This window comes from Akebia trifoliata, chromosome 3 (assembly GCF_017979445.1).
Source record: "Akebia trifoliata isolate Shusen 1 chromosome 3, ASM1797944v1, whole genome shotgun sequence".
Lineage (NCBI taxonomy): Eukaryota > Viridiplantae > Streptophyta > Magnoliopsida > Ranunculales > Lardizabalaceae > Akebia > Akebia trifoliata.
Window position 1 is genome coordinate 48,977,600 of NC_141377.1, and position 27,976 is coordinate 49,005,575.

General features: G+C 33.9%; 3 protein-coding genes across 3 annotated transcripts; 2 read left to right on the forward strand and 1 right to left on the reverse strand.

Annotated features, from left to right (window-relative positions):
* Positions 1-7,001: 7,001 nt before the first annotated feature.
* LOC147407599 (uncharacterized) lies at positions 7,002-8,239 on the reverse strand. The gene is made up of 4 exons (XM_086436240.1): positions 8,013-8,239; positions 7,837-7,931; positions 7,475-7,720; positions 7,002-7,361 (listed from the first exon to the last, which is right to left on the reverse strand). Exons 1-4 carry the CDS (start codon positions 8,131-8,133, stop codon positions 7,194-7,196), a joined length of 630 nt encoding a protein of 209 aa, XP_086292366.1. The 5' UTR covers positions 8,134-8,239; the 3' UTR covers positions 7,002-7,193.
* A 13,942-nt stretch (positions 8,240-22,181) lies between these two features.
* On the forward strand, positions 22,182-23,078 carry LOC147407600 (heavy metal-associated isoprenylated plant protein 16-like). Its single transcript, XM_086436242.1, has 3 exons — positions 22,182-22,322; positions 22,442-22,520; positions 22,633-23,078. The coding sequence occupies exons 1-3, from the start codon at positions 22,317-22,319 to the stop codon at positions 22,917-22,919; spliced, it is 372 nt and encodes a 123-aa protein (XP_086292368.1). The 5' UTR covers positions 22,182-22,316; the 3' UTR covers positions 22,920-23,078.
* Positions 23,079-26,338: 3,260 nt separating this feature from the next.
* On the forward strand, positions 26,339-27,347 carry LOC147407601 (heavy metal-associated isoprenylated plant protein 16-like). The gene is made up of 3 exons (XM_086436243.1): positions 26,339-26,474; positions 26,598-26,676; positions 26,790-27,347. The coding sequence occupies exons 1-3, from the start codon at positions 26,469-26,471 to the stop codon at positions 27,074-27,076; spliced, it is 372 nt and encodes a 123-aa protein (XP_086292369.1). The 5' UTR covers positions 26,339-26,468; the 3' UTR covers positions 27,077-27,347.
* Positions 27,348-27,976: the final 629 nt, after the last annotated feature.

A 27,976-nucleotide genomic window follows, 5' to 3' on the forward strand; every position in this document is an offset into this window, starting at 1 on the left:
TACATATCAATTATTTTGATTGTGGCTGTAGGCCTAAAACTAATAATTAGATCAGTTCTAGTTGGGTGTTTCCAACTTATCGATTGTATGGAGTATTATTTAAAAAATATATCAAAATAATCGGGTCTCTCGAACAATTAGGTACAATTTTATCTAATCCAACCCTATTACATGATGGGTATTGGATTTTAGGAGGTTTTTTCTTTTTCTTTTTTCGAGATCTTCCTACTTGGATTGGCATCTGTTTGTGAGTAGTGAGGGTGGTGCTGTATTTTTTTTTTATTGTTACTTTTGTGGTTTTGACCTTGTTTCTCTATGTGCCTTCTTGACCTACTAGTTCCCTGGCTTTTATGCTTTGATTTAGTAGAACTTTAGTCTACAAATAATAATTACTAATGTCTAAAATGAGACCACAGATAACATCGTTAAAATGTTTGTGGCTATGCTTAATTAATATGGGAAAAGAAAGATCTTGTATGTACCCCTTCCTTGTGAACCCATTATGTATCGAAGTAAAATTCCATGTAAGCTAACGAGATTTTGATGCCCCTTTCTATCCATATGGCGCATATGCCTTCATACCAAGCAAGCAGCCAGACCTTCACCCATTCTATGATTACGGAAAAGAAAATAACTCCCCTTTCGTAACTCACCAGATAAACTGTAAGCCAGGATTGCTTATGTTGTGAATCCAATTATATTTGAATAATGGGTGCAACCACACCATGCTCTATGCACCTTTCACTAATCTACAATGGCCCAAAAGAAAACACAAGTGGGGGAAAGCTTCCTTACTGCACTCAAAAATGTATCTCATCCCCCTCTAATTAGCACTCATAAAGCATTTTTTTATTTTTATTTTTATAAATATAAAAATTTTCATTGAAAAGAAGGGATAAAAGGTGGCCGGGATAGCCCCGCAAACTGCAAGACAAAAAAAACACCAACATGCCAAAAACAAAGAAAAAAAAAATTCCAAAAAAATAAAAAAGAGCAAAGGAAAATGAAGTTACACGCCCGAAGGGGGGCTACGAGAGTCACAAATGGTATCCCAATTGAACCCAAAATCTTGGAAGCACACGCCCTCGAAGTCCTTACTCATCTTCGACCAAAAGAAGAGTAATCCCAAAATCTCCCAAATCACCTTATGAGATGAGCTCTCCTTATTCTAAAACATTCGCAAAGCATATGTGGTGAAGGCACCATCACCTCTGGCAACAATATATCAATGCCGTCACTTCCACCAGATACTGCCCTATTCATTCCAGAGCCTCCTTCCTGCCAAACCAATTCCTTCCTATAACATCTAATGCTCCCTCCGATTATCCTCTAAATGCCACTTAGTACTCAAATAAACAAGAACGGACAAGCACCCTTTTGCATTGCAGTGAAGTTGCAAACGAGAAGTATATTTCAGTCCTTTTTTCCTTTGTGGAGGAGCATATGGCACTGCTTTTTATTCCTCCCTAACTACAAATCACACAATCTAGAGGGTTGAAGATGAGCAAATACAGAACTTCCTTGAAGCAGCCCAAGTACGTGCACCAGTAGTGATTCAATGACTAATTCAAACACAATGATGATAGGGAGTGTGCGTCCCTTATAGATGAAGCAGTTCTACCATTTCTTGCTCTCTGACATAGTTTGTTAAGCCCCATCCATGCTTCCTAAATGACAGGGTTCATGAAGTGCTTAGGATCAACTAGCAGGGAGATTATATGTTGCCAGTTGAATTTTCTGCAAGGGGTTAATATTGAGTGGAATGGTTGTAAGGAGGTTTTGAAGATTGAGTGAGACAGCAAACAAAGGTTCATTTGCAAATAGGAGCCATTGTTAATCCGACAGTCGAAATATATGGGTGCATTTTGTAGCAGATGGTTGGAAATTGATGTTAGAAAGATTCAGCTATGATGTCCGGTTATTAGGTGATTGTTAGCAAAAAAATTTCTCAATTCCTGGATAGTGAAGTAGGTGCAATCACAACTATGGAAAGTGAGACAGATCAAGTAAATGATATTAGGAAACAGGCCTATCGAGTAAAGGAGATGACCAAGGATTAAGGTTTCGTGAACTCAGGTGTCAAATCTGTTGAAGAATTTATGAGCACAGCAATCTCACTTACAAAAGGTCTATAATCTGCCATCAAAGGAGTAGATGTTAATGCTCTATTTCAGAATGATGTATAAACCAAAACTGTCATCTCACCAGAGGGAGTATTCAAACCAAAATAAAATGAATAGTTTCCCGTTTCCTGGAACCAGTGAGATAACCAATTCTCCATCCAGCCTACTTCAAAAACTTTTATATGCATGACACCCTATAGGTTCAACCAATCTGATCAGCCAGAGGCCTAACTTTTTCGACATTATACATACATACACATATATATATATATAGCCTAGTGTTCAAGTCCAATTCCTAACCTGAGGCCATGGTTACTTTATTCTGATATGGACAGGTTGGTTAGGAAGAAAAATTCCCCTTGATTTTGGTCCCAATGGGGAACTAGGTTGCTTAGTGCAGACACATATCCCAACAATTCATGGTTGGCTATATGAATCCTATTCCTCCATTTTTTTTTTGTCTAGAGCAATATCTTTTTTTTTTTTTTTTTTAATGTATAAATTTATTAAAGAAGAAGCTGGAGGTCAAGATGACCCCCTAAAAGTACAAGAGCACAAAGAAAGAGTCGGACAAAGAACAAACAACTACAAATGGAAAACACAACATCCCAGCTCTCTCAACACTGAAAAAGAGCATAACTCCTCTCATTTGAAAACAATGTCCTCAAAAAACACTCCTTCAAATTCCTGGTTCAATTTGCACCAGTAGAAGAACAAACCCAAGATATCCAAGATCACATCATTCGGTGACTTCTCAACCCCCTGAAAGACTCTTCTATTCCTCTCTTTCCAAAGCCCCCAATAAATAGCAAATGGGAAGATGGACCAAAGATACATTTTCTTGCTGGAAAACACATGGTAGCTCCACCCCATGAACAAAGACAAAACTAAACTTGGGAAAACCCACTTGACTTGGAAGAGAGAGAGAAAGTGACTCCAAATAAAAGAAACATAAGGACAATGAATCAAAAAGTCTTCTATTATTGAAAATGTGTCATATCCATTTTCACCATCTTGATTCATGTTCTTTTGGGTCTTCCTCTAGCACTTTTAGGACCTACATCTTGCATATTACCGGAGTTGTATCGACCTTCATTGAGTATATCCAAACCATTTCAATCAACTATCTCTTAGTTTATCACTTATGAGAGCTACTCCTACATCTTCTCCACTAATTTCATCTATCCTAGTCTTCCTACTCATCTATCTCAACATCTTCATCTCTGCCACAATCAATCTATTAACATGATGTTTTTCGATCTCCCAAAATTCAGCAATGTAAAACATAACTTTAACATTCAAATCATGATAAATTAGGGAGAACGACCATGACAAGAGGGAATGATTCAAGGCAAAGGATAAGAGATTCTCAGTCCATTCCTTCCAAAAGTCCAAGCTACCCCCGTTTGATACCTCTTTCTCTAAATCCATCATTTGGTCTGTTCTTGTTCCTTCTAAGGTATCGTTCTTTGTGTGGCTAGCCTCCTTAGGGAGGATTCTTGGATAATTTGATTCTACTTGGTTGGATTACTCCAAATTTATGTCCCATGTGTATGATGTTGACAAACCATTTACCCCAAAAGACCAATCTGATGGAAAATGCGCAACTATGAATATAAGAGGGTCATGGGTCGCACTAGGACACGATACGTGAGCATGTGACACCCAAGAGCGGAGGCAGATAGCACAACACTCAACACTCCCACTCACCCATAAGGGTGAAAATTCCTTCGAGGAGACTCGAACCCATGACCTATACGAACCTAGCGCTCTGATACTATGCTGACAAACCATTTAACCCAAAAGACTGATCTGATGGGGAAGGTACAACTATAAATATAAGAGGGTGGAGGCTTGGGGATTAGAGGCCTAAGATTGGCTAATAGATCCCTTTTCGGCAAGTGGTTATGGCGTTTTGGGGAGGAGAGGGAAAGCTGGTGGAGGAGGGTTATTCAGGCACAATATGGGGAAGAGTTTTGGGTAGTATAGTGGTAAGGCTAAAAGCATGTATGATTGCAGCATTTGGAAGGGGATCCTTAAGGTTGTAGAGCAATTCAATGGAGAGATTAGATTTAGAGTTGAGTCAAGCAATAGAATTAAGTTTTGGGAAGACAAATGGTGCGGCAATTCGCCTATATCAACACAATTTCCTTCCTTGTACGCTTGTTTTATGAAAAAGAAATGTTCAATACATCATTGTCTGACTCACAACGGACTTACTACTTCTTGGGATCTAGGGTACAAAAGGAACTTTAACGATTGGGAGATAACTGAGGTATCATCTTTCCTTCAAATCCTTAACTCTGTCCGATTCAAAGAGAATGAACATGATAAAAGAGAATGGATTAAGGCCAAGGATAAGAGATTCTCTGTCCATTCTTTCTACAAATCCCTTCTTCCTCAGGTTGATCGATCTTTCTCTGAGGCAATCATGTGGTATGCTTTAATTCCTTCAAAGGTATCCTTCTTTGTGATGTGGGACATCTACAATCCTAGTTAGAGTTTTACTAAGATTTTTATTTCTATTTCTAGTTCTAGTTCTAGTAGGATTTTTATTTCACAGTTATGTTAAGAGTACAATTCCTTATTAGTTTCTAATTTATTTTAAATTTATTTTTATTATTTAGACTATAATTAAGAGTGCTTAGAAGTCTTCGATTTGAGTTCTAATAGGATTAGAAAGTTAGTATTATGTTATAAATAGGTTAGGAATGTTAATTTTTAGTATATTACTAGGTTTACAAGTTGTTATGATGGAGTTATCTATATCTAAATCCAAAAATCAATCAATCAATCAATTCAATTATCTTTTCTCTTTTAATTACTTTTTAGCTTTATGCTTTATTTTCTTTCAAACTATTGCTTGTTTATCAATTGAATCTATTCATTTTGAGTGTTCCATTGAATACAACCTATCGAATCTATTGATTCACACACTTCCGCTACGCCACTTTGTGAGATTGACTTCTTTAGGGAGGATTTTAACTATGGACAACTTGATTGCCCACAGATGGATTACTCCAAATTTTTGCCCATTATGCAAGAGTGATGGGGAATTTGTTGATCACACCCTAATTCACTGCTCTTTTTTTCGAGAAATCTAGTCATTCATTTTTTGCTCAGTTTCAAATATCTTGGGTTTTACCTCAAAAATTCTTCTCACTTTTAGAAGGGTAGACTTATAACTTATTTTCCTTCTGAAAAAGGTACCTTTGGACCATTCTTCCCTCGGCTACTACTTGGGGACTTTGGATAGAAAGAAATAACAAGGTTTTCTAGGGTAAGGAAAAGAGTCCTCAAGGCATTTTTATGTAAATTTTGGGCTTGATCTACTTTTGGTCGAAGTTGAGCAAAGACTTCTTGGGCATCTCCTTTGACGATTTTGTGTTTAGATGGGATTCCATGTGTAATACGTAGTGTTATTAATGGTTTTCTTTTTTTGTTTTTCTTTGTCTCTTCACTTGGGAGCTAACCCAACCTCCTCCTTTGTTTTTTCTCTTTTATTAATACAATCTAACACTTATCATATATATATATATATATATATATATATATATATATATATATAAATATATAAGAGGGTCATGGGTCGAACTGGGGCATGACACTTGAGCATGTGACACCCGGGAATGGAGGCAGATAACACAACACTCAACATATGAGAGATGGGGAATTTGTTAATCATATTTTGATTCATTGTCCTTTCTTCCGGGGCATTTGGATGTGTTTTCTATCTCATTTCCTGGTGGATTGGGTTTTACCTCATACATTCTTTTCTCTTTTGAAATGGTGGGCTTTCAACATCTTCTCTCTTAGAAAAAGATATCTTTAGGCTGCTCTTCCATCAGCTATTGCTTGGGGTCTTTGGAAATAGAGAAACAATAGGGTCTTCCACGAGAATGATAGTACGTCTTAGGTTATGTTCTTGGAGATTTTGGGCTTGCTTTACCTTTGGTCGAAGCTTAACAAGGATTTCTTAGGGTTATCTTTTGATGACTTTGTGTTTAGATGGGACTGTCTTAGTGATGGGTAGTTTTTTTGGGGTGTGGAAGATTTTTGTTGCTTTGTTTCTGTTTTTATTTCTTTATTTCTTATTTTTCTGATTGGGGGCTACCTCAGCCTCCTTTTATTTGTAACTCTCTTTTTCGTTAATAAAATTACTACACTTATCAGAAGAAGAAAAAAAATCCCAAAGTGAATAAGAAACACCAACAAGACCGTCACTAAATGCATCACAAAATGACAATAGCAATATAGACTAAACGTGAAACATGATGAATGTAATGAACCAGGATGCTAGTTGCACAAGTGAAACAGTGATGACTGTGTTGATTAGATGACAACCTAATGCAGATATCACACATAAGATTTTAACTCTCACTATCAGACTGCACTTCTCATAAAAGAAATCAAGGGTAGAAATAAATTCATCAGGACATCTAACCATCTTATTTCACTTATAACTGAAACCAGAGAGTTCCCCAAAGAACACGCATTTAACAGAAAACCTGGTTTGCCAATTCAAAAATACCCCGTATAAAGCCCAATCCCAGGACTCAGACGAAACCAACAGAGAACATAGTCGGCTCAGATGACTGCAATATAAGTGTGTTGAATCAAATGATCTGCTGATGTAACAACAGGATGTACCATAAGCATTTGGGACATGAGAAATAGACCAGAAAAAACTCAACCAAGCACTTCAACAACATGAAGCAGAATCTTCACAATAAGTGTAAATAAAACATTGTGTCCACGTTCCAATTATACGTAATTGAATAATTTGAGATCACCATCATCAAATAAATGGACATAATGATAATAATACAGATCAGGTATGAGAACATCGAAGCTTCTAAAAGTGTTTACCAAAACATATTGTATCCATATGTGTCCAATGAAATTTATTGTAACCAATCTTAGTATAGAAAATCTATAATAATCCAGTACAAAATTATTAATCATGAATGTACTTAATTCAGAACATCAATAGAACAATATATACAAGGGTGAACATAGTTTTAATAGTTGACACAAGTCCATGAATGTACAGACCGTAATTTCTCCACCTCATAAGATAGGGAAGACATCATCATCATCACCGTCCACATCTAAATACTTGAAGTTGACATCCCCCTTTGAATCATTGTAGTTGAAACTAGGGAGAACATAGCACTTCATCTCATGAAACAGGTTCAAATTATCTACCAACTTATGGAACACGTTGCATCCACAACACTAAAAAATCAATAATAATAAAAAAAAAGCATAATTAGACACCCTAACAACCATGAAAACCTTAAAAAAAATGAAACCTAAATTGTAATTGAGGGGGAAATCAACAATTTTACCTGCACAAAGACAGTACCATCGTTATAAGCATGAGGATTGATCGCTCGAGTGGTTCTCTGACCACAGATATTACATGTAAAGGCGATGAGCATTCTTCGGCGAGGCGACTTGGTAAAGAGGGACCAAGGGAAGGTTGAGATCTTATCAGTACCCGTATCGACAGGAACCGAGGGGCCTTCCATTCCAGATCCTGTCTTCCATCCTCTACCAGCTGCGGCACTCAGAACCAGGCCCATGGCAGCATCCTAGCATATCAAATCATCCACCCCATCCCCAACAAAAAAAAAAACCCCTAAATTCTCAATTTTCACAAACAAATACATGAAAAAGAGGAAAAAATAAACTGAATCAGAACAATTACCTTTGAAAAAGGGGAAAAGGAGACGCGATTGTTCAGAATAGGAACGATGTTCGTGTTCTCTGAATCGGATTGGAGATCGGCTTCGTTATTATTGTCTGATTCAAAATCAGAAAATTTTCAGAAAAAAATTATAAAAAAAAAAATGGAAAAACATGAGAGAGGAGGAGGAGTTGTACTTTTGGAGGTGATGATCGGAAATCGAATAACTCTTGCAGAGAGATTTCTCTTTGGAGAGAAGATCGAAAAGGAAGAAGAAGAAGAAGACATCACAGTTGTAGATGCGCTTAGGGTTTCCATAGCGATGAGGTAGAACAATTTCTTCTCCCCTCTCTTTTTTATGTTTCTATCAAAATTTCAGAGAATGAATCGCTGCCTACTAACGAACGAAACACGAACTCTCTCGTTCACAAGTGTTTTACGACAGGAAAATGCTGGAATGACACATGGCATTTACTGCGATTCTCACAAGTCTCCGACGTGGGATGTGCATATAACCATAAATGTGTTTCCTCGTGATACGATTAAAAACCATCTACGGTTATTTATGCATATCCACGTCAGAATTGTGAGAATCACAGTATATGTTGTGTCGCCCCAGCACGACTCTTTACGACATCGTCAAACGTCGGTTTTAGTTAAGATTACCATTGAATTTACGAATTTACCCTTTCAAAACACAGTATTGTAATTTGTATAACACTAATACGCTGGAGTGACACAAACGAGGACGCGGTGGCGCGCACATAATCGTAGATGCTTTTTTACTTGTATCTCACGAAAAGCATCAACGGTTATATACGTCATTGTGTCACCCCAACACAATTCTTTGCAAAACCAACGAACACTAAAATGATTAAAATAAGAAAATTGCTGAAATGACAAAAAGAATTTACTGTAATTCTCCCATGTCTGACTGGGATGTACACATAATCATTGATGTTTTGTAATGATATATATGGATGTCTACGTTAGAAATATGAGAATCCCAATAAACCCTATGTCACCCCAGTATGATTCTTAAAATAATACTGAAGTGAACTCAAGAGCCTCATATGCACTTCATAAAAAAGCATCTATGATTCTTATCCACTTTCTTGTCAAGGCCAGAAGGATGATTTGCGATTCTAACTTGAAGTCACTCCAGCACAACTCAAATGATTATCACAAGTCATCTCATCTCATCTCAAATCAAAACGAGGATGAGGCAAATACTTCTCAACAAGCATTTACCTTTTAATGATTGTTACCAATTATTATCATGATTAATCGGATTAATTGGTGATCATTACAAAACATCATTTTATAATGATTACATACATTAAACTTTTACAATCAATTGTATTTATAATAAAAAATACCAATAAAATAATTTATATTACTTGTCAACTGGACCAAATTTTCAAGCACAACCCAAGAGTGGCAAGCGAACGCCAAGGAAATCTGTCACGGCATGGGCATGATCTTAGTGAACTTCACCGGTGTCTATCCTAAAATATCAACCAAGACAGGATAATAGGATGATCACTGATTCTCATTGTCATAAGCTTCCACACATCTTTTTTATATGTAGATAAATATTGGATGATTTAGACATCCCACTATTTGGTGAATATTAGAGATACCTTCATGTTTTGGAAGCTTTATTTGACCTCAATTTTCTCGACGTAAATAGATCTAATGTCCTCATTTTTAATATTTAGTCAAAATCCCATAATTTTTCTTTTAAAAAATCATTCACCTCAACTTCTTTGATTAAAATTTATAATCTTATTTTTAACCTTAAGATTCTATCTAGTTCAACTTTCGAACTTGTAGTCAAGATACAATATATTATATATATATATATATATAATATATATATATATATGTGGGTCCCGTTCGGCACCCTTAGTTTTACCACACACTTTAACAAACGCATTTTGTCTTACATGGGTTAGAAGTTTCGAAATGAGCTGATTTTTGGTGAGGATGATCTCTATGGTGAGGAGATCATCCTCACCAAAAATCAGCTGATTCCAAAACTTCTAACTCCATCAAAATTGATTTACAAACAATGGACGGTCCACGATTTTTCAACGTGTAAACATGGGGCTAAACATTTCGGAATGGGCTGATTTTTGGGGAGGATGATCTTCTAATCATAGAGATCATCCTCACCAAAAATCAGCCCATTCCAAAACTTCTAACCCATGTAGGACAAAAAACATTTGTTAAAGTGTGTGGTAAAACTTAGGGTGCTGATATATATATATATATATGGGTCAGGATCAAGGGCCATATGTAAAAACAATGCAACATTAATAAAATTTTAAAATATTAGTTAGAAGTTTCGGATTGAGCTGATTTTTTGTGAGGATGATCTCTATGATGGGAAGATCATCCGAAAAAAAAAATCAGTCCAATCTAAAACTTCTAACCCCATTAAAAGTGATTTAGAATGTGGACCGTCAATTTTTTGTCAATTTTGGTCAATAATTTGTAAATTACTTTTGATGGATTTAGGTTTCTGATTGAGCTGATTTTTTGTGAGGATGATTTTCTCATCATACTGACCATCCTCGCAAAAAATCAGCTCAATCCAAAACCTCTAACCCATATTCTGAAAAATCATTGTTTTTACATATGTCCCTTGAACCACCCCCTATATATATAATTTTTTTTTTTTTTTTTGAAATGCAAAACAAAGGCATTTTGGAAAAAAAAAAGATTTATGTTTTTCTACCATGAATTAAGGCAAGATAGAAAATGATGGATAAGAGATAAAATTGAATAGATTAAAGTTACTTTAACATGAAAGTTGAAGAACTTGAAGATTTTTTAATTAGAGAGAAAAATAAAATAAATATTTTGAAAAGATTAAAACTATGAATTTTTTGCTAAAAAAAGTTCTAACTTTTGTACGAAGGACTAACCTTTAGTTGAAAATGATGAATTGGATATAAAGATTAGGAGGATTATAGAAGAAGATCATAAAGATTGGAGAGCTTGAAGACGACTAGTTTTAGGAGAAAAAAAATTAAGGATTTTTGACAAGAAATACTGACGATTGCATTTAGGTCTTTTTCTATTAATCTATTAAGAAATCTGAGGTCAAGAGATGCATGCCATGGTTTCAGAATGTACGAGGGTAACTCTAATATTCACCAAAAAGTGGGGGGCCATTTCTAAATCACCCTAAATGTATATTTCATGTCATGAGGCTGATAATATATGAGTTATGCCACTCCACCATTTATGAGGACATCTCACGTGCTTCATTTGCATGATTTGTTTAGAGAGATTATATTGCTACACCAATTTTTCTTAAGAGCACATCAATTCTTATGAAATCACCAAAGAATTAATGCACATCCCAAGATGCTCTTAGTAAAAGTTGGTGTGGCAATAGAAGCTCTATTTATTTATTCGAATTCATGAGCTCGTATTGATGAATTTGTACAAATTTCGAATTAAATATGCTAGTCAACATACTTTAATTATTCATTCACCATCCAAAAGTAATTGAAAATTTAGTAACATGGGCCTAGAGTACCACAAATCAAAAAATGTACAAAAGACATTGTAGTTCCTTTATGGTTTTCTACAATTTTCAGTTCTAAAATTGATTCAATTAAATATTTGTTGTTCCGGATTTGATCTACTCTATTCCAATTACATATCTTGATGTCAGACCCAATATAGTTTGATTCAATTTGATAAAAATAGATATACAATATAGATATTTCTTACAAAATTAAACCAAAACTGGCTTCCTTGGTAAAACCTTTTAAATTTTTTTTTTTTCCAAAATGCTAAATGAACGTTTGAGATGAGAGGCTATTACCAAGACGCTAAAATGGAAGCAACCCCTAAGACACACGTATGTATCTTAAAGAAAGGTATGTTTTTCTTTTCTATTATTTTTATTTTTTTGAATAATACTGAACCGACTCTCAAATACACTTAACAGATGGTGTTTTTTTAAAATCAGTTTTGCATTGACTCTTTTTTTTTACTTCTTCCATATAAGGTTGGCAACGGATCGGTTCGATATAGGATCAGTGTCACTTTGATCCAATCCAATTCGAACAGATTAATGAATGTGTGAACCGAATCTAATCTATTTCATTTCATCCTTAATCTAAAACTAATCCGGTCCGATCCCAACATATGCCTTATTTTCAAATTATCAATGTTCAAAATTTAAAAAAAATCTATTTTCCTACTATAAATATTGAGAGAAATAAAAAAGACTAAAATACTATGTGTGTATATATATGAAATTAAGAATAATAAAAAAATTATTGAAATATGTTTGGATCAAATTGGGATCTGAAATCATTTCGGATATAAGATTTCAATCCGAATTTGATCCGAAAAACAGATTTTTCATATTTTTTTGAATCTATTTTTCAAATCATTACAAGGCCTATAGTTCCATAGAGTGAATGTAAAAGAGTAAGACTAGCATGACTAACTTAATTAAGATTTCAAATCTGCCCACCGCCCACGTGGATTGTCACATTGGAAACCCAACCCTCTAGATATCATGGTAAAAGTAAAGAATAATGATTATCTAACTAGAAAGTCTTCACTCGGACAGTACTCGACTGATGTGGTAAGGACACAGAACATGTTTCCTTGAGATACACAACTATACACGGAAGATGTATAGTTGTGTATCCCAAGGAAACAAATCTATGATTTCGTGTGTTGCCACGTCAGAGTGAAGACTTTCTAGTTAGAATATTAGCACTCAAAAGTAAAACTCAAATTATAAAATATATATAATAAAAAAAAGTGTTGATTTTTTAACTCTACCTGACAAGGGAATCAAAACTCATTTACGTGGCATGGGCAAAGAACCGTAGATTTTGTCCCTTGGGATACCCAACTGACCTGCCATATCCAGCTGCATATCCCAATGGTACAATTGTGTATCCCAAGTGAAAGAATCTACAGTTCTTTGTGCATGACATATCAGTGAGTTTTTGAGTTCGATTGTCAAGCTGAGTTCAAAAATCATTAGTAAAAAAAAAAAATTTGACTTGACCCAAGATTTTGAAGATAGTCGACTATAGAACTCCTAAATTTAAAATTAAGTTCAACATTAAAAAATTAGAAAAAAAAATGTTTAAAATGTTTCTGTTTTAAAAGCTCTTACAATGTTGTGCTCTAGATCTTTGTGAAGTCCAATCATGTTTTTAGATGCCACAAGGTGCACATTACGTGAAAATTGAAAAATTCGATAGAAGAAATTGACTGGCCAAGGCCCACAAATTTTAGAAACTGAATTTTGATGGTTTAGGATGGTCAAAATTCTTGATGTTCCTAGATTTGACGGCTTAGAATTGTTAAATTTCTCTCATCCTTCATTAATTTGACAATTTCAACCTGACGAGAATAAAAATTTGACAATGAAAAATTCGACGTTAATTCGACTCCTTTGTCCATCAAATTTTATGAAATTTGACGGCCCATGATAGTCAAATTTGGGCTTTTTTCACATAGTGGTGGTCCGGTCACGAAACATTTCTCACTAACTTAGTAAGGAAAATTCTGATCGAAAGCATTTACAAGTTATTAGTGAATATGTGAGTGAAAATTATCACGTCTCTAACCCTTAAGGAAGAAAAAAAATTCAAGCATGCTAGACTATCATGCAAATGTGAGCATTTAAGGTGTGAATAAGAGATAACTAACTACTACTTGTCAACTTATTTTAAGTTCACAACTTACATTAATTCTTTTATAAGATTACCTTACATGTATCTTGATGGAATTTATATACAAGAAAAATATTTGAGTTCTATGCAGAAGTAAACTCTAATATAAAAGAATTTAATCTAATTAGATCGCATATAATTATAATCTTCTTCATGGTAATGCATACTCTTATTATGATATGTAATGTATCCAAAAAGGGAGAGGTCTTGAGTTCAAATCCCTTCTTTGGTCATCCACATTGATTTATCCCTACTTATATGATATGTGTGATTTGTGGGATATTGCATGTGTTCGAAGGATTTAAACAAATGGTTAGAAATTTTGGAATGGACTGATTTTTGGTGAGGATGATTTCTTCATTATAGTTCTAAATCCCTATGAGTGTTGGATCAGACCGTATAGGTGAAGTCACAATGGATGAGGAGATGATTTATTGTCACTTCACCTATACAGTCTGACATAATTTTATCTCTTTATTTACTCTTAATTTGCGTTTTCTATTATCCCATGTCCTTTGTTAATTAGTAGGCAAATCATGGGGTATTTGGAAGGAAACAAAATGCCGGGAATTCGAAAGGTTGGGCATTTGTTCCAATAAATCATACTTTCCTCTCTGATGCGTAGTCTTTGCAAATTTTTCTCTTTATCCTATATTTGTAGGTAGGTTTCTTTACATCATTTTTTCTAATTTTCATTCTTTTTAATAAATTCATTTTATTTATAATAAAAAAAAACAATTTAAGTATAAAAATTATAACAACAATGATATTTGTTGTTTAAGAATATATATATATATAGATATAGGGTAGCGTTCAATGGCCAACATTTTGGCAAACACATTTTTCAAAACATGGGTTAGAGGTCTTGGAATGGGCTGATTTTTGGTGAGGATGATCTCTACGGTGAGGAGATCATCATCACCTAAAATCAGCCCATTCCAAAACTTCTAACCCCATCAAAAATGATTTACAAAAAATGAACGGTTCACGATTTTTCAACTTGTAAACTGGGGCTAGAAGTTTTGGAATGGGCTGATTTTAGGTGATGATGATCTCCTCACCGTAGAGATCATCCTCACCAAAAATCAGCCCATTCCAAGACCTCTAACCCATGTTTTGAAAAAGTGTTTGCCAAAATGTTTGCCATTGAACGAGACCCATATATATATATATATATAATATATATATATATATATAATATATATGGGGGGGACGGTTCAGTAGCCCTAAAGTTTGCCAATTTTTTTTCAAAATATGGGTTAGAAGCTTTGGAATAAGCTGAGTTTTTGTGAGGATGATCTCTGTGATGAGGAGATCATCCTCACCAAAAATCAGCCTATTCCAAAACTTCTAACCCCATCAAAAGTGATTTACAAAAATTAGACGGTCCACGATTCTTCAACTTGTAAACTAGGGTTAGAAGTTTCAAAATGAGCTGATTTTTTATGAGGATGATCTCTTCACCATAGAGATCATCCTTACAAAAAATGAGCTTATTCCAAAACTTCTAACCCCATCAAAAGGGATTTACAAAAAATATTTGGCTCAAAACTTGACAAACTTTAGGGCTGCCGAACCGCTCCCATATATATATATATATATATATATGGGTCAGGTTCAAACGACAACCATTTCAACACACATATAGACAACGTGTTTTGTCTTATATGGGCAAAAATGTTTGGAATGGGCTGATTTTTTGTGAGGATGATCTCTATAGTGAGGAGATCATCTTTGCCAAAAATCAACTCATTATGAAACTTCTAGACCGTCCAATTTTTGTTGAAAAATTATAGACCGTCCAATTTTTGTAAATCAATTTTGATGGGGTTACAAGTTTTGGAATGGGATGATTTTTTGCCAGGATGATTCCCTCATCACAGAGATCATCCTCACAAAAAATCAGCCCATTCCAAACATTTTTGCCCATATAAGACAAACACATTGTCTATATGTGTGTCGCAATGTGTGTTGCAGGAACCCGACCCTATATATATATATATATGGGAAATGTTCAGCACCAAACATTTTGACAAAACATTTTTCAAAACATGGGTTAGAAGTTTTGGATGGGCTGATTTTTGGTGAGGAGATCTTCATCACAAAAAATCAGCTCATTCCAAAACTTCTAACCCCATAAAAAATGGTTTACAAAAAATGGACGGTCCACGATTTTTCAACTTGTAAACATGGGGCTAGAAGTTTTGGAATGAGCTGATTTTTTGTAATGATCTCCTCACTGTAGAGATCATCCTCACCAAAAATCAGCCCATTCCAAAACTTCTAACCCATGTAGGATAAAAATGGTTGGCTAAAATGTTGGTATATATGGGTCCCGTTCAGCACTAAACATTTTGGCCAACATTTTAGCCAACCATTTTTGTCCTACATGAGTTAAAAGTTTTGGAATGGGTTGATTTTTGGTGAGGATGATCTCTTGATCTCCTCACCAAAAATCAGCCCATTCCAAAACTTCTAGCCCCATGTTCACAAGTTGAAAAATCGTGGACCGTCCATTTTTTGTAAACCATTTTTTATGGGGTTAGAAGTTTTGGAATTGACTGATTTTTAGTGAGGATGATCTCCACGGTGGAGATCATCCTCATTAAAAATCAGTCAATTCCAAAACTTCTAACCCATGTGTTTGAAAAATGTTTTGCCAAAATGTTTGGTGCCGAACATTTCCCTATATATATATATATATGGGTCAGGTTCAAGGGACATATGAGAAAACATATGTAAAAACAATGTAACATTTATAAATTTTCAAAATATGGGTTAGAAATTTTGGATTTAGTTGATTTTTTGTGAGGATGATCTCTATGATGGGAAGATCGTCTGGAAAAAAAATCAGTCCAATCTGAAACTTCTAACCCCATTAAACGTGATTTAGAATGTGGATCGTTGATTTTTTATTAATTTTTTTCAATAATTTGTAAATCACTTTTGATGGATTTAGAAGTTTTTGATTGAACTGGTTTTTTTTATGATGATCTTCTCATCATAGTGACCATCCTTTCAAAAAATCAACTGAATCTAAAACCTCTAACCCATATTTTGAAAACCATTGTTTTTTCATATGGCCCTTGAACTGCCCCCTATGGGAGTGGTTCGGCAACCCTAAAGTTTGCCAAGTTTGGTGCCGAACATTTTTTGTAAATCACTTTTGATGGGGTTAGAAGTTTTGGAATAGGCTAATTTTTGGTGAGGATGATCTCCTCTTCATAGAGATCATCCTCACAAAAAATCAGCTCATTCCAAAGCTTCTAACCCATATTTTGAAAAATGTTTGGCACCAAACTTGGCAAACTTTAGGGCTGTTGAACCGTCCCCCATATATATATATATAGGGTCCCGTTCAGCAACAAACATTTTGGCAAAACATGGGTTAGAGGTCTTGGAATGGGCTGATTTTTTGTGAGGATGATCTCCTCACCGTTAGAAGTTTTGGAATGGGCTGATTTTTTGTGAGGATGATCTCCTAGAGATCATCCTCACAAAAAATCAGCCAATTCAAAACTTCTAACCCATGTTTTGAAAAATGTTTTGCCAAAATGTTTGTTGCTGAACATTTCCCATATATATATAGGGAAATGTTCAGCACCCTAAGTTTTACCACACACTTTAACAAACGTTTTTTGTCCTACATGGGTTAGAAGTTTTGGAATGGGCTTATTTTTGGTGAGGATGATCTCTATGATTAGAAGATCATCCTCCCCAAAAATCAGCCTATTCCGAAATGTTTAGCCTCATGTTTACACGTTGAAAAATCGTGGACCGTCCATTTTTTGTAAATCATTTTTTATGGGGTTAGAAGTTTTGGAATGAGCTGATTTTTGGTGAGGATGATCTCCTCACCATAGAGATCATCCTCACCAAAAATCAGCCCATTCTGAAACTTCTAACCCATGTAGGACAAAACGCATTTGTTAAAGTGTGTGGTAAAACTTAGGGTGCCGAACGGGACCCATATATATATATATATTATATATATATATATATATGGTCCCATTCAGCACCAAACATTTGGGCCAACATTTTAGCCAACCATTTTTGTCCTACATGAGTTAGAAGTTTTGGAATGGGCTGATTTTTGGTGAGGACGATCTCTACGGAGAGGAGATCATCCTCACCAAAAATCAGCCCATTCCAAAACTTCTAGCCCCATGTTTACAAGTTGAAAAATTGTGGATCGTCCATTTTTTGTAAGTCATTTTGTATGGGGTTAGAAGTTTTGGAATGAGCTGATTTTTGGTGATGATGTCATCATCACCAAAAATCAGCTCATTCCAAAACTTCTAACCCATATTTTAAAAAATGTTTTGCCAAAATGTTTGGTGCTGAACATTTCCCTATATATATACACTTAAAAAATGCTAGTTGCCAGTGTAGCTGGGAAAAACGACAATAAGCCAAACCCACTCAAGAAATGTCTCACCAAGCAAAAATGTGTAGATTCACTCAAAAGTTTACGTTACTAAAAATCACAACTAGACTTAGGAAAATTGCACACTTCTGACATGACTTCTATTAATGTTTTAAAATTTGGATGGAATTGAAAAACCTTCATTAATCAAGTGCATTTATGATAAACTTAGTAAACCTTAAACTTTAAGGTAATTTAGAGCAATTCCACCCAGTCTCTATATCTCTTTGTTTAGAGATAAAGACTTCTGAATAAAAAACCAACCAATCTCTTAATTTTTTATACACCCTCTAAATCACTATTCATGTCTCTAGAATTGGAGATAAAGCAAAAAAAATAAAATAGAGATAGTCTCTATTTCACTATTCATCTTGTACAAATATTAATTGTGTCCTCATCATTTTAGATAACTATTGTTCTTAATTTTTTTTAATAAAAATATATTTTAAATATAATTTGTGTCTCTTATTTATTTTCAATTATTATTATTCAATATTTTTATAAAAAAATTATTCAATACTTTTAATTCTTTTTATTAAATATTTTAAACTCAAATTTAATCAATTGTTTGACCAAATTCAACAAAAAAAAAAAGTTGGATCATGAATATTCATTTTTTTTTATATTTTTTTTTAAATAAATGAAATTAATTTAAATGTATATATTTATAATTTTCTACTAAACATAAGATGATCAGACCAAATTTGATTTCTCATACACTTGCTAGATTTTTATTTTTATTTATTTAAATTGGAGTGTAACAAGTAAAATTGGGTTGCCAATAGCAAATTTATTGGTTTTTGTTATGTGAATAGTGAATTAGAAATGTGATTAGTGATTTAGAGGTTGGGACCCATTGGAGTTCATTTAGGTTTGAGAAGAGAATCATCTCTAAAATGTGAGAATATGCCAAAATAGAGACGAAAAATAGAGATATCCGTTGGAGTTGCTCTTTGATCCACCCCTCCACATATTAGTGAATATTTGAGATATCTTTGTGTTTTGAAGGTAATGTCATACCCCCTTGACTGAGGTCTTCTCTTATAGACTAGTGAAAAACGATCTAATGGCTCTCGTCTTCAACTTGTAAAATAATAATAATAATAATAATACTAATAATAATAATAATAATAACAATCCATCGGGGGTTAGTTGAGATGGTAACAAGCGACTAAGTACGCTCACCAATTCATAATTTCAAATTTCTATATGCTCTTCTACCAAAAAGATGGCAACTTAATTGGCTTCACGTGATAGGGTGGGATGGTGCATGCAGTCTAAGGATTAGTCCTGTTGAATAAAATTGATTTTTTGGGTGGGACAAAGCTCGATGGACGAAACCGCTGCAACAAGGATCACCTCATTGCAAAATAATAATAATAATAATAATAAGAGTCGTTTTAGAATGACATTGAAATTGACATCATTTCACACATTGGTGTGCACAAAACCATAAATGCTTCTCACTCATATCTTAATGAAAAGCATCTTTAGTTATGTAAATGCATCCACTTTAGCAATGTGTGAAACGATGTCAATTTCAATGTTACTTCAGCATTTTCCTAACAATAATAATAACTCTTCCAAAATGCTTACCTAATAATGGGTGTGCGACAAATTCAAAGGACGATCGTCCATTGATACCATCAAGAAAACTATTTTTTGTGCTTACCTACACCATCTTTGGAGAGAAAGATGTCGAAGAATCTTCCAAAATACCTTCTTAAACCCCATTTTGCTGTTTAAAGCAATTGAAGGTGACATCAAAGATAGATTTAACAACCAAGGGCTTTTGGATGTGGATGTACAACACAATAGAGACTTCTTAGATAATTAGAGTATCTCAATGAAGCTTAATACTCCTTCCTCCATAGTTTGTAAATGGATGGCTCCTGAGGTTGATCATTGGAAGTTAAATTTTGACGACTCTTTTAAAAGAGACATTGGTGGGCAAGGGGTTGTTATTTGTAACGCTAAAGGAGAGGTGGTGAGTGCTCTTGCAGAATGTTCTATAAGGAAATCAGTCTTTTGGCACGAACTCAAAGCAATCTTGGAAGGTGTTCGATTAGCCAAGTCTTTGAACCTACAACTGCTCATAGTGGAACCTAACTCACTACTAGCTATTCAAATCCTTAATAAAGAATTTCATAGCCCATGAAAAGTCAAGCCCTTAATTAACCAAATTTGGGCCTTATGGTCTACGTATGGTAACACTCACTTTAAATTTACTTTTAGAAAAACAAACAGGCTTGCGGACAAATTTATTTCATTGTTAACTATTCAAGACACTAAAATCATTTCCACCTCTAATCTTCCGTTTGAGATGAATTCCATTGTAAGAGAGGATGCCTTTGGGACCCCCTATGTGAGATTGTAACTTTTTTTCCCCTTCTCTATATATTCTGGTCTGGGGGTCTATCTAAACTCCCAATTACTCTAATAATAATAAAATATATATATAAATAAAATAATAACTCTTGATTTTTCTTCTTAAAATTAAATAAGTCATTTTCAGAATCTTCAACTTCTATGATAGTGAATTATTTTTAAATTATTGGATCTCATTTTTAATTCATCATTTTCAACATCACCTTAATCCTTGATTTGATTTTCTTTTACAATTCCTTCATCTTTTACTTCAAAATTTCAAATTTTTTTTTTTTTTTTTTTGGAGTTTTGAAGGTTGGAGAGAAAAATAAAATCTTAAGGTTGAAGACAATGATAACAGTGTTTTCGAAGGCAGAAATAGATAGAATCTTAAATTTGAGTAGGATAAAAATAAAATTACTCAAGTTGAGAATGCCCCTTAATTTTGGGAGAAACTAAAATACATGTTTCACGTTTTGACAGACTGGTTTGAGCCATTGAAGGTATGGATTTGGATCAATCCAACCAGTCAACTGGTCATTGACCTATCCTATCCAAGTGTACAAACAAGAATTCTATTAAAGGTTGATGTTGATGGCTCTCCAACCAACAACGCAGTCAGCTATACCGTCAAGTCTTCACCGCGTGACGACTCGGACATACACTTAAATTAATAAAAAAAGACTTTTAATTTCACACTTCGACTTTGACCCAACAAATACTTTTATCTTTTACATCCTATCATAATCTTAGTGCCGTTCATGGGACATATGTAAAAAAACTGATTTTTTAAAATATGGGTTAAAGATTTTGGATTGAGCTGATTTTTTATGAGGATGGTCATTATGATGAAAAGATCATCCTCGTAAAAAAAAATCAGTTCAATCTAAAACTTTAAATTTATCAAAAGTAATTTATAAATTATTGATAAAAAATCGATGATCCACATTCTAAATCACTTTTAATGAAGTTACAAGTTTTAGATTGGACTGATTTTTTTTTTTTTTTTGGATGATCTTCTCACCATAGAGATCATCCTCACAAAAAATCAGTTTAATCCCAAATTTCTAACCCGTATTTTGAAAATTTATTAATGATACATTGTTTTTACATATGTTTTTTCATAAATTCATTAATCCCTTCTCATAATCTTAATGTATATTGAAGTTTTGTCTCCTCGACAACTTGTCTCATGGTACAGACAAATGTTATATAAGAAACAGTTAGACTTTTTACAGAGAAAAATGCTGAAGTGACATTAAAATTAACATAATTTAATAGAGAAAAAAAATATCTATAATTATGGATCCACATCATCAATGTGTGAAACGATATCAATTTCGATGTTACTCCATCATTACAACACATCAGACCTCTAGGGTTCATGGTCACTGAACTCCTATACTTAATTTAAAGGCCATGATAAAAATTAAACTTTTTTAGTTCTTTTTATTCAAAAGTTTTGTTAATATATTTTTCATAAGGGTTGTGGTGCACAACTTCGTCTTACATTATGTTCAACACTGCAAACATGATAGTGTACAGATAATCATAGGTTTCTTTTCTCGCGATAGAATTAAAAAAAAAAAACTTACAGTGACGTAACTTTATACATCTTAAAATTATATATATGAAACATTATTTCATCAGAAATGACATTAGGGTAAAGTGGACTCAGTTGATGAGATAAATCAGACGATGACCTGGCCCCAGTACTCAACCGATTTTTCCACAAAGGACTAACCGCGTTTTCATTATGATCACGTTTGAAGTTCAAACTCCAACGTACTTTTAAGGAAAAAAGTAATATTGAATGAATCTCCTCTCCTCAGAAGAAAGTAGATCTATAAATAGAGGAGACTACGTGTGATTCTACCAAAACTCACTACTTCTATTAAGAAACAGAGAGAGAGACAGAGACAGAGACAGAGAGTAGGAGTGTAGTTAATTTCACTAAGTCCCTTGATAAAGATATTAAGACGATGAAGGTGTGCATGAATTATAAAACATATATTGGTTTGACGATACATATATATTTGTAAAATTAAATTATATTAATTATGCTTGTTCATCTAACTCTAGCCTGATGGTAATACTTTGTTTACAGCAAACGATCGTGATAAAGATCTCGATGAATGGACAGAAGTCCCGGACAAAAGCTCTGAGGATTGCAGTTGGTGTAGCAGGTAAGAAATCAAATTAGATATTTCAAATTGAGTTGAGAATATTGGGTTGATCACTGAGTGAGTCTAGGCAAATTGTAGCAAATTAATCTGGTGTTGGTGAATGGTGATGCAGGTGTTGAAAAAGCAGAAGTAAAAGGTGATGAGAAGAATCAAATAGTTGTTACTGGTGAGGGGATTGATTCAACAGAGCTTACAATGTTGATTAGGAAGAAAGTTGGGCGCACAGAGCTGGTTAGTGTGACACCTATTGGGGAAAAGAAAGAGGAGGAAAAGAAGAAGAGTGAAGCAGCACCCATGGTTTGGTCCACACCTGTGTACCATTACGAAGTTCATCCTATTGCCCCTTCTGGGTACTACTATCAACAAGTTCAGCATAACGATAGTTGCACTATCATGTGAAGTCTTTAATAAATCGAAACTAATATGGGTATCAAGGGATCGATTCAAGGTTTCTGGTGATTCTATTTATTTGGTAGTTTTTTTTTAGTCAAGTCTTTGATCCTACTACGCATGTAATTATAGTGGAAGATAAACAAATTGATGATCTTGGCTTCTTTATTTTCTTTTGAGATATTTTTGAATAAATAGGATTTGGAGGGAAAACGCTTACCATGTAAATTACTCTATCATTGAGAGGCTAAATCCCCTTTAATGGAAAAAAATAAAAAAAATATATGCTCCCAGAAATCCGAGATCCACCAGACACACACTGAAGAATCCGTGAGCAAAAAACTCACTCCCTCTTTCTCATATATTATTAGATGGGAAATTTCTCACATTTGTCAACTTTTGATGAAATTCCCATTCCAGCTCACTATTAATTTTATTACCCAAAACGTGAATCATTATTTCAGAGATTTTTCAAATGACGACGTTGCAGGTTAAAAGAGACGGACGATCTCACGTGTATATTTAGAGATTAGAGACCTTTGAAGTCTGAACCAAGTTCCAACCGATCTCTTAATTTCTGACACTTTCTAAATCACTATTCACGCCCTTAGAATTGAAGACAAAGCAAAAATAGAGATGGTCTCTATTTCACCATTCATCTTGTACAAATACCAATTATGTTCCCATCATTTTACATAAATGCAATTCTTAATTTTCTTTTTTAATAAAAATATATTTTAAATATAATTTTTATCCTTTATTTATTTTTCATTATTATTATTCAATATTTTTATCAAAAAAATTATTCAATATTTTTAATTCTTTTTATTAAATATTTATAAAAATATCTTAAACTCAAATTTAATCAATTGTTTAACCAAATTCAACAAAAAATAAGTTTGATCATGAATATTTATTTATTTTTTGAAATAAATGAAATTAATTTAAATGTATATATTTATATTTTTTTACTAAACATAAGATGATCAGACCAAATTTGATTTCTCATACGATTGGTGGATTTTAAATTTTGTTTTTTTTATATATTTAAATTGGGGCATAATAAGTAAAGTTGGGTTGCCAATAACATATTTTCTTTTTCTTTTTTAATATTTAACTTGGGTGTAAAAAGTAAAGTTGGGTTGCCAATAGCAAATTTTCTTTTTTCCTTTTTAATATTTAACTTGGGGTGTATAAGTAAAGTTGGGTTGCCAATAGCAATGTTATTGCTTTTATTATGTAAATAATGAATTAGAAATGTAAATAGTGATTTAGAGGTTGGGACTCATTGGAGTTCGTTTAGGTTTAGAGGAGAGAATCATCTCTAAAATGTGAGAATATGCCAAAATAGAGACATCCATTGGAGTTGCTCTTAGATCCACCCTTTCACGTTTTAATGAATATTTGAGATACCCCTGTGTTTTGAAATTGATGTCATACCCACCCCCTTGACTGAGGTCTTCCCTTAAAGACTAATAAAAAATGATCTAACGGCTCTCGTCTTCAACTTGTAAAATAATAATAATAATAACAATCCATCGGGGGTTAGTTGAGATGGTAACAAGCGATTAAGTATGCTCCCCAAGTCTTGACTTCAAATTTGTATATGCTCCTCCACCAAAAAGGTGATTACATAATTAACTTCACGTGACAAGGTGGGATAGTGCGTGCAATCTGAGGATTAATCCTGTTAGATAAGGTTGGTTTTTTTGGGTGGGGCAAAGCTTGATGAACCAAATTTGACCAACCCATTACCGTAGAGACCGCCTCATTACAAAATAATAATAATAAGAGTCGTTATGGAGTGACATTGAAAATGACATCATTTCACACATTGGTGTGCACAAAACCATAAATACTTCTCACTCGTATTTCAATGAAAGCATCCATGGTTATGTATATACATCCATGTTAGCAATGTGTGAAACGATGTCAATTTCAATGTTACTTCAGCATTTTCTTAACAATAATAATAACTCTTGATTTTTTTTCTCAAAATTAAACAAGTCATTTTAAGACTCTTCAACCTCTATGATAGTGAATTATTTTTAAATTATTGGATCTCATCCTCAATCCATCATTTTCAATATCACCTTAATCCTTGATTTGATTTTCTTCCATAATTCCTTCATCTTTTTCTTCAAAATTTCCATCTTTTTCATGAGTTTTGAAGGTTGGGGACAAAAAAATAAAATCTTAAGGTTGAAGACAATGATATCAATGTTTTTGAAGGTAGAAATAGATAGAATCTTAAATTTGAGTAAGATAAAAATAAAATTACTCAAGTTGAAGATGCCCCCTAATTTTGGGAGAAACTAATATATATGTTTCACGTTTTGACAGACTGGTTTGACCCATTGAAGGTATTGATTTGGATTAATCCAATCAGTCAACTGATCATTGACCTATCCGAGTGTTAAAACAAGAATGTAAAATGTTGAAATGACAAAAATTATTTACTGCGATTCTCACAAGTCTGATGTGGGATATGCACACAATCATAAATGTATTTCCTCGCGATACGAGTAAAAATCATCAACGGTTATGTATGCATGTCTACGTCAGAATTGTGAGAATCACAGTAAAACCTGTGTCACCCCAGCACAACTCAACAAGAATTCTCTCCTACCAACAACGCAATCAGCTATACCGTCAAAGGTCTTAACCGCGTGACGACTTGGACATGCACTGAAATTAATAAAAGAAGACTTTTGGTTTCACACTTCGACTTTGACCTAACAGATACTTTCTTGTCTTTTACATCTTATTATAATCTTAATGTATATTGAACTTTTGACTCGTCAACGACTCGTCGGTCTCGTCAAGCAAATGTTATCCAAAAAGCAGTTAGGCTTTTTGCAACGGAAAATGCTAAAGTGGCATTAAAATTGACATCGTTTAAGAGAGAAAAAAAAGTATCCATAATTATGAATCCACATCATCTATGTGTGAAACGATGTTAATTTTGATGTTATTCCACCAGAACAGCACATCAAACCTCTAGGATTCATGGTCACTGAACTCCTATACTTAAAATTTAAAGGCAATGATAAAAATTAATTTTTTTTTTATTTAAAAGTTTTGTTAATATATTTTTCATAAGAGTTGTGCTACGCAACTTCGTCTTACATTATGTTCAACACTGCTAAGATGACAGTGTACCGATAATCATAGATTTCTTTTCTCGCCATAAAAGTAAAAAAAAAAAAAAAAGCAGCAGCTTGCAGTGATGTAACTTTATACATGTTAAAATTATATATATATGAAACATCATTTCATCAGAAATGACATTAGGATAAAGTGGACTCAGTTGATGAGATAAATCAAAAGATGACCCGGCCCCAGTACTCAACCGATCTTTCCAGAAAGCACTAACCGCGTTTTCTTTACTTTTAAGGAAAAAAGTAATATTGAGTGAATCTCCTCAAAAGAAAGTAGATCTATAAATAGAGGAGACTACGAGGGACTCTACCAAAACTCACTACTTCTATTAAGAAACAGAGAGTGAGAAGGAGAGTAGTTAATTTCACTGAGTCCCTTGATAAAGATATTAAGACGATGAAGGTGTGCATGAATTATAAAACATATATTGGTTTGACGATACATACATATATATTTGTAAAATTAGATTATATTAATTAAGCTTGTTCATCTAACTCTAACTTGATGGTAATACTTTGTTTACAGCAAACGATCGTGATAAAGATCTCGATGAATGGACAGAAGTCCCGGACAAAAGCTCTGAAGATTGCAGTTGGTGTACCAGGTAAGAAATCATATTAGATATTTCAAATTGAGTTGAGAATATTGGATTGACTCACTGAGTCAGTCTAGGCAAATTGTGGCAAATTAATCTGGTGTTGGTGAATGGTGATGCAGGTGTTGAAAAAGCAGAAGTAAAAGGTGATGAGAAGAATCAAATAGCTGTTACTGGTGAGGGGATTGATTCAACAGAGCTTACAATGTTGATTAGGAAGAAAGTTGGGCGCACAGAGCTGGTTAGTGTGACACCTATTGGGGAAAAAAAAGAGGAGGAGAAGAAGAGTGAAGCAATAGCACCCATGGTTTGGTCCACACCTGTGTACCATTACGAAGTTCAGCCTATTGCCCCTTCTGGGTACTACTATCAACAAGTTCAGCATGACGATAGTTGCACTATCATGTGAAGTCTTTAATAAATCGAAACTAATATGGGTATCAAGGGATCGATTCAAGTTTCTGGTGATTCTATTTATTTGGTAGTTTTTTTTTAGTCAAGTCTTTGACCCTACTACGCATGTAATTATAGTGGAAGATAAACAAATTGATGATCTTGGCTTCTTTATTTTCTTTTGAGATATTTATGAATAAATAGGATTTGTAGGGAAAACGCTTACCATGTAAATTACAACGTAAGTGTGCTCTATCATTGAGAGGCTAAATCCCCTTTAATGGAAATATATATATGCTCAAAGAAATTCGAGATCCAGCAGGCACACACTGAAGAGTCTGTGAGCAAAACAAAAAATCACTCCCCCTTTCTCATATATTATTAGATGGGAAATTTCTCACATTTGTAATCAACTTTTGATGAAATTCCCATTCCAACTCACTATTAATTTTATTACCCAAAACGTACGTGAACCATTATTTCAGAGATTTTTCAAATGACGATATTGCAGGTTAAAAGTGACGGACGATCTCGCATGTAAAAGTGACATTTTCACATGTTTCAAATTACTATTCCGTAGATTCGTTACTTTTAGTGAGACCATCACTTATAAACCGGTAAGATTGTCACTTTAACCGGCGAGATTGTCATTTGACAAACCTCTTAAATAATGGTTCACGTTTTCGAAATTAAAATGAATAGTGAGTCGGAATCGGAATTTCATCGTATTCAGCCCATGAAATGGTAATTCACCTTACTGCTGGTTGAATGAAAGGGTCAAGTAGTCTTTTGCCATTGTCACCTCTATTGCTGGTTGATCAACTTGATAGCTAATCTTTCATTATTTTTTGTACTTGGACAATTCCACCATCAATCCCAGACAAAAAGAAACGATTTTGGGATTCCATATGCAAAA

Coding starts and splice junctions, on each gene's coding strand:
- LOC147407599 (XM_086436240.1), bottom strand. CDS start 8,133: ATGGAAACCCTAAGCGCATCTACAACTGTGATGTCTTCTTCTTCTTCT. Junction 7,932..8,012: donor TCCGATCATCACCTCCAAAA/GTACAACTCCTC, acceptor ATTTTGAATCAG/ACAATAATAACGAAGCCGAT. Junction 7,721..7,836: donor CCTTTTCCCCTTTTTCAAAG/GTAATTGTTCTG, acceptor TTGATATGCTAG/GATGCTGCCATGGGCCTGGT.
- LOC147407600 (XM_086436242.1), top strand. Junction 22,521..22,632: donor GATTGCAGTTGGTGTAGCAG/GTAAGAAATCAA, acceptor ATGGTGATGCAG/GTGTTGAAAAAGCAGAAGTA.
- LOC147407601 (XM_086436243.1), top strand. Junction 26,677..26,789: donor GATTGCAGTTGGTGTACCAG/GTAAGAAATCAT, acceptor ATGGTGATGCAG/GTGTTGAAAAAGCAGAAGTA.